This window comes from Rosa rugosa, chromosome 4 (assembly GCF_958449725.1).
Source record: "Rosa rugosa chromosome 4, drRosRugo1.1, whole genome shotgun sequence".
NCBI classification, from domain to species: domain Eukaryota; kingdom Viridiplantae; phylum Streptophyta; class Magnoliopsida; order Rosales; family Rosaceae; genus Rosa; species Rosa rugosa.
In genome coordinates, this window is record NC_084823.1 from 54115945 (window position 1) to 54122109 (window position 6165).

Below are 6165 nucleotides of genomic sequence, written 5' to 3' on the forward strand. Positions count from 1 at the left end.
TTCAAAGGAATCTACACTCTATTCCTAGTAAGCCAATTAATTTTTGAATTGGCATATGAGAGCAACGAGTCGGACCATACTGAAAATGAAATAACAAACAGGACAATACTGCATCCACATCAAATTCCAAACCAAAAAATATACTGGGGGACCTTGAATTATTGGACTGAATAATTGACATGCACAGCTTTTAGTTGGGGAATTTTATTTGACGAGTCGTAAACGTAATGCCACATTAGGAAATCAACTCCATTATTAACTAACAGTTCGATGCATTTTTAGACCCAGAAGAAATTAATATCGAATTCTCAGTCACCTCATATAAAGAAAGAATGAAGCAAAACCATTAACTAGGGAAAGATCTAGCTGAATACACTCTAGAAAATTCCAATTGGGTTTTGACAGAGGGGGGGCTATCTTTAATTCGATCCACCTTAATTTTGATAATTATTGGAGATAATTAAGCATAGTGCAGCCTAGTTTGGTTTCTCATTAAGTTCTTAACCTGTATTATATAGCTATTAATAAATAAAATGGCTTGTAGCTAACTAGCGGTGAGGTACTTAATTGTTGAGTAGCTATTCGGGTAAAGGAGTAGGTGAGGTACACTATTCATGTCATGCTGGGAAAGTACTAGTCATGCGTATGGACCCTAGCTAGTCGGCAGTGGTAACCGATTAAGCCTCAATTCATCTTCAGTAGGACGCATCCGACAATCCTACTGAGGACCATGTGTTACTTTATTTTCAACTAGATATGCCACTCGACGATCGTCGAACTTGATTTACTCCAAAGAGTTTTCGAATGTCTTTGATTGCACGGTTTGGATGACCGGAACTATATGTATGTGTGTGTGTATATCCAATGAATGTCAATTCATTTATACAGATGAAAACGTTACAAGTAGAATAAATAATACAAACAAGAGTCACTAACGCTTATTCATAACATAACGTAAGAACATCGGGCCTAATCTTATCTTTCGAGGTCCAAAAGTACAATATAAGAACTAGACACTCCCCAGTACACCACACCACGAGGCTTGAAAAATGATCATACATGGAGACTCCAATTCTGGCAAGGTACCAACACTGTTGGTTTTCAGGTAGATTCCGGCATCACTCACCAACAGTGCATGCTTTGTGGTTGAGTCCTACTATATTATTCACCATGGATCTCCACGTTCTAGTTCGTTCTGAATTATTGTCCTTTGTTTTCGGTGACATACTGTATTATTATCCCGTTTATGAACCAGCATGCTTGGAAGCTTTACTTGACTTCCACGACTCGACGCTATATATGCACACGTCCTATTGTTTATAAATTAAAAGAGATCCAGACCTACTTTTATCAGCTGATATAATGGTTGTACCATTCAATCTCATAATTGTTGTTAGTCTAATTAGAATCTTTAGAAGTGTATCACATCCTAATTGTCAAGCTTAATTTTCGGTGGTTGATTGGTCTTCGTCGTTTGGTAGGCATAAGCACATCAAGAACAACTGAAATGTAAACATCGACTCCAATCTTTCCCAAATATTTTCCTATTCGTAATAGTGCAAAAAGAAGGCCCGACTCCAAATTGTTCAAGAATAATGACTCCAAATTGTTCCATGGCGTGGAGTATCTCGACCCACAGCTGATTAAGTTCGATCTCTCCATGCAAAGAGAGATGAAAATGCTACTGGTAATGACAGTTTACCAGATCCATTGTTGTTTATATACTACATCTGGAATATTAATGAATGACTTGCGACCAAACAGAATAAAATCAAAAGTGCAGATCACATTTAGTTAGAAGTAAAGCCAACATATTAATAATATTACGAAACCAGTCTTCAATTAATTGAATGATTTATGATCAGTCTTTGCGACTCTATGTTGAGGACTTCAACAAGTTAGAAAGAAATATGTAGCGGTTTATCTTACAAATAACTTGACTGTTAAGCGAGTATCAGATCATAAGGATCTAGTCTCCTCCTTGGAAACAAATTGACTTGCTTGTTAAGCAAACACCTATAAAACTAACCTCCAAGTTCCTAGGAATCTTCCCAGAAACTCTGAAAATCATGAAACTGGCAACGTTGGGTGCTCTCAACTTTTTACAATCACTTCAGTTACTACTATAGTACTATGCCTTGTGATTACAAAAAGGTTCTTAAAAAATGGAGATCAGAGGTTTAACAATATTACTAGAGATGCATTAAAAACATGTTACCTTGCTGGGAAAACTAGCTCTAAAAGTCTTTAGGATCAACATTATACGTGAGTAACATTCAATTGTGCCCTGAGAATGCATGTCTTCCTAATTTCTGATTGTATATTTACATCAGATCATAATATACACACACATAAAGGAATAAGGAAAAACAAAAAAATAGAGAGAAAAAATGGGGAACCTATGATGGCCTTTATTCCATTTCCTTGGAAAGGCTGAAGTATCTAGCAACACATGCTGTTGAGTCAAGCTGACAACAATTTCATTCTTTACAGATTATGAAAGAGCTTTTTGTTTCTCTACAACTTGTCCTTCTCTTCATCCTGTAAAGCGGGCAAGTTTAAATGATGCAGCATTAAAACTGAATGTATAATAGATGTAAAGATCCACACAATGAATTTGAATTGCCATCTTAGGCTGGAGAAGAACGTATTAGATCACGATTAGTGGTGACCTAAACCAAACTCTTGCATATTATCATGCATCATGTATCAGTGTATTATGTGTGTTATTTCAAAAATTAAGGGGGATGGTTAGAACTTCAGCTTGTACAAGAAACCTATTTTACTTCTCCTGAAAGTGGAAAAAGTCTCATTCGACAAGGTACTATCTTAAGATCCAGAAAACTACTTGGTTGCATTAATTATCGGGGAGCTGACATTAAATTTCACTTAGTAAACTACATGACATCAGAGGCACAACATACAGTTCTTGAGTGAATAAAAGAACAAAAGCCCAAAAGAAGGAAAAAGAGAGCTTACCGATCCGTCCACTAATTTGTCGAAATCATCATCAAAGTCCCCACCATCATGATCTGAAAGACACCAGACAGAAGATCAGTGTCTAGAAAGTTCACAAACGTCAAATAAATACAAACCTGAAGTTGATCAACCCCCGGGCATAAGTCACAGACAAACAATTAAGGCGAAAAATCAGATATTTCCAACATTTCATTGCTGCAAGAATATATACGATTAAGGAACCCAGAGAAAATAGATATCATGGATACTTGTCACACTGTAATGCAATGCATCTGAAATATGGTTAAGGCCAAGCTAGGTATCCAATAAAGAAACACCCTAAGATACCTGGATCATCATCACTGTCTCCCAGGAGAAATGCATCCAAGTCTTGATCCGTAGTTGATGAGGTTGAAGTTTTAGTGTGATGTTTTTCTTCCTTATCCTCTGCTTTAGAAGTTGTTTCAACTTTAGTAGGTTCCTTTACTCTGTCATCTAAAAATTGTTCAGTTGACTTTTGCTTAACTTCCTCCAGATAACGCTTCTCATAGCTACAAGGGCGCATAAGATAGGACAGTTTATCACTTATGCGAAATCAGTAGAGAACCAAAACCAAAGAAAGCGCAGTAGTGTGAGACTGAATTGCATGAATACTAGAGTTTACACCAAGATATGATTACTTACGGTGCGACATGATTGTTAACTAGTATGAAATATATCCTCCAAAATTTCCTTTCCGTCATAACACGTGGACACAATTCATATCTTAATTTTGAAATTTCCTGCAAGCAAAAGAATTTAGAAAAGACAATGAAGTGCATACATACTACTCGCTAAACAAAAATATGATACATCTGAAAGCTAAAAGAATAAACTAGTTTTCAGAGATTTTATCAGTTGCCATTTGATTCGTAAATCCAAGTATACTCTTATTTCCTTTTAATCCTTTCAGTCTCTGTGATTTTTGAATGAAGCTACCTCGACGGTTGAAAGAACAAGATTGGCATGCTTTTCTTGCCACTCCGTAAGATCCTGCCTAACATTTGTGACTGTTGGAACGTCAGAGAATCGTGTATCATCTACACAGTGCAAAACACAATGAGCAATGTGGAATACAAGAATCTAGTGTTTGATCTCATCATGAACCATTCATCACCACACAGTAAACACCACAAACAAAGTGCTTTGGATATTCCAAAGCAATTTGGAGCAGTGCACACATATCGTTTTCGAAAATGGAGTAATGGAGTAAGCCACAAGGAAAGTGCTTAAACTATGCTTTCACCACAAAGATTGAACTTAATCCACCACATTATTACTCCGAATTTGACAGTAAACAGTAACGAAACCAAAAATTCATCAGCAATTTGACACTAAACATCAGTAAAAATTCTGCAAATTCAAGCAACTCGGAAATCAAAATTTCCGAACAATTTTCTCACTTTACAATAAAAGCAGTAAAATTTCTTCCCTCCTATTCACAATCAAAGCCAAATAAATTTTACCTGGAAGAGGAAAATCTTTGAACGTGACAAAAGTCATTCCGTTAGCGAAGTCTCTCAACTCCTCGGTGATTCCAAACGCTTCCAGATCCTTCTCTTGTTCTTGTTGTTGTGGACTCTCCGCCGCAGGTGGCTGCGGTAGCGACGGAGCAAAGGCGTCGGCAAATTGCTTGATGTGATCGGCTCGCTTGGAGGCCTCGACGGCGATGATCTCCTTGGAGCGCTTGGCGGTGTCGGAGACGATGTAGGAGAGCTTCCACGCGCCGCCGATCGTGAGATCCTGCGATCGCTTCGCCGCCTCCTCGGCGACGCCGCGGGCTCTGTTCCAAAACTCCATGGCGCTCGCTCACGGCTTCCGAGGAGTTTGCAAAATTTGATTCAACTGTTTTCTGTTATGATCCAGTGCTTCGAGCTTAGAGATACAGGTATGGGTCGTCCCTTGTAGATTTGACACGTGTCGTCTCGAATGGACTTTAATCTAATTCTATCCATTGATTTTTCACAGGAAGAATTGAATCCATCCCCAGGCTTTCCGGTGGAGTTCATGCTCCATTTTGAATTTTGATCATATTCTCCGTCCCAACTTCGATTTTGTGAATCCAATTTCTAACCCGAGCCTATTTAGATTCATCAATCAGAGAGAAAGTTAGGAACTTCACTAACATATGTTCTACAATTATTCATAGCTATACATAACAATTAAGATCATACATGCACGCGATCGTGATCAACTTTAAATGGCCAAAGACTTCTTAATTTGATTTCATGACTACAGTATGTTGCAATAAGAATATCCATACTATGGAGATGTTATTAATTAGTAACCATTAATCTTTAGTGTGTACTATATCAATGCATGTAGAATTTGTCTTTAATAAATCTTGAGAAATCATCTGAAATTACATCAATCACCGTTTCGATCACCTCATCATCATTCAACAAACAGCAGCGAATTAATTGGCTGCACGTGGAAAAATATGAGATACAATAGGATCTAAATCAACATAGCACTTTACGTTACATCTATATATAAAACATTTTCATTTGATAATCGAATGAGAAAAATAAGACAAACGCGTCATTGAAGAAATTAAATATCATGATGAGGTAAATATCTTGGCATGATCATGGATGGCATCATTGGAAGAATTACTCCATCAAGTAATTAGGATGAAATAATTAATACAATAGGATGATCATATGTAGTCGATCATCAGTACTCTCCCATCCCTTGTGCTCAATATTCTCCACGGATGGAGTACTGCTCATCAACAAATTAACCACTCATGATCAGAATCTGACTGAACGACAACAATAATTAGCCTCATCAAACTTCATGTTGCTGAACACAAACAGCCTCTTTATCATCTGCCCCGGCTTCAACTTCCCACTCACAGCCATTTGGAGAATCAAATCAAACACCTTCCGAACATCAGTACGTACTGTTGCATCGATCCCCACTCCATTTTCTTCCTAAACTTGCTTTTGGATTGGTACGACTTTGAAGAAATTAAAAGATCAAGGCAGATCGAGGTTACCGGAGGTCAAGAAGGTAGGCGACCAATTCTTGGTGAAGCCCAGCCGGGGTGTTTCACTGGAGTTTGATTAGGGCGGTGGCCGGCATGGCATTGCTGCTGACCTGACCTGTCGAAGGTTTAGGGTTTTGCAGTTGTATGACGCTAAATAATATACCTCATAATATATC

At 37.9% G+C, this 6165-nt stretch overlaps 1 protein-coding gene across 1 annotated transcript; it reads right to left on the minus strand.

Moving 5' to 3' along the window:
- Positions 1-2199: 2199 nt before the first annotated feature.
- LOC133706832 (uncharacterized) lies at positions 2200-4968 on the minus strand. Its single transcript, XM_062132390.1, has 6 exons — positions 4464-4968; positions 3937-4037; positions 3643-3740; positions 3307-3509; positions 2980-3032; positions 2200-2541 (listed from the first exon to the last, which is right to left on the minus strand). The coding sequence occupies exons 1-6, from the start codon at positions 4795-4797 to the stop codon at positions 2518-2520; spliced, it is 813 nt and encodes a 270-aa protein (XP_061988374.1). The 5' UTR covers positions 4798-4968; the 3' UTR covers positions 2200-2517.
- Between the last annotated feature and the right edge of the window lie 1197 nt (positions 4969-6165).

Coding starts and splice junctions, on each gene's coding strand:
- LOC133706832 (XM_062132390.1), bottom strand. CDS start 4,797: ATGGAGTTTTGGAACAGAGCCCGCGGCGTCGCCGAGGAGGCGGCGAAG. Junction 3,741..3,936: donor TTGTTCTTTCAACCGTCGAG/GTAGCTTCATTC, acceptor TTTTGCTTGCAG/GAAATTTCAAAATTAAGATA. Junction 2,542..2,979: donor ACAAATTAGTGGACGGATCG/GTAAGCTCTCTT, acceptor CCCGCTTTACAG/GATGAAGAGAAGGACAAGTT.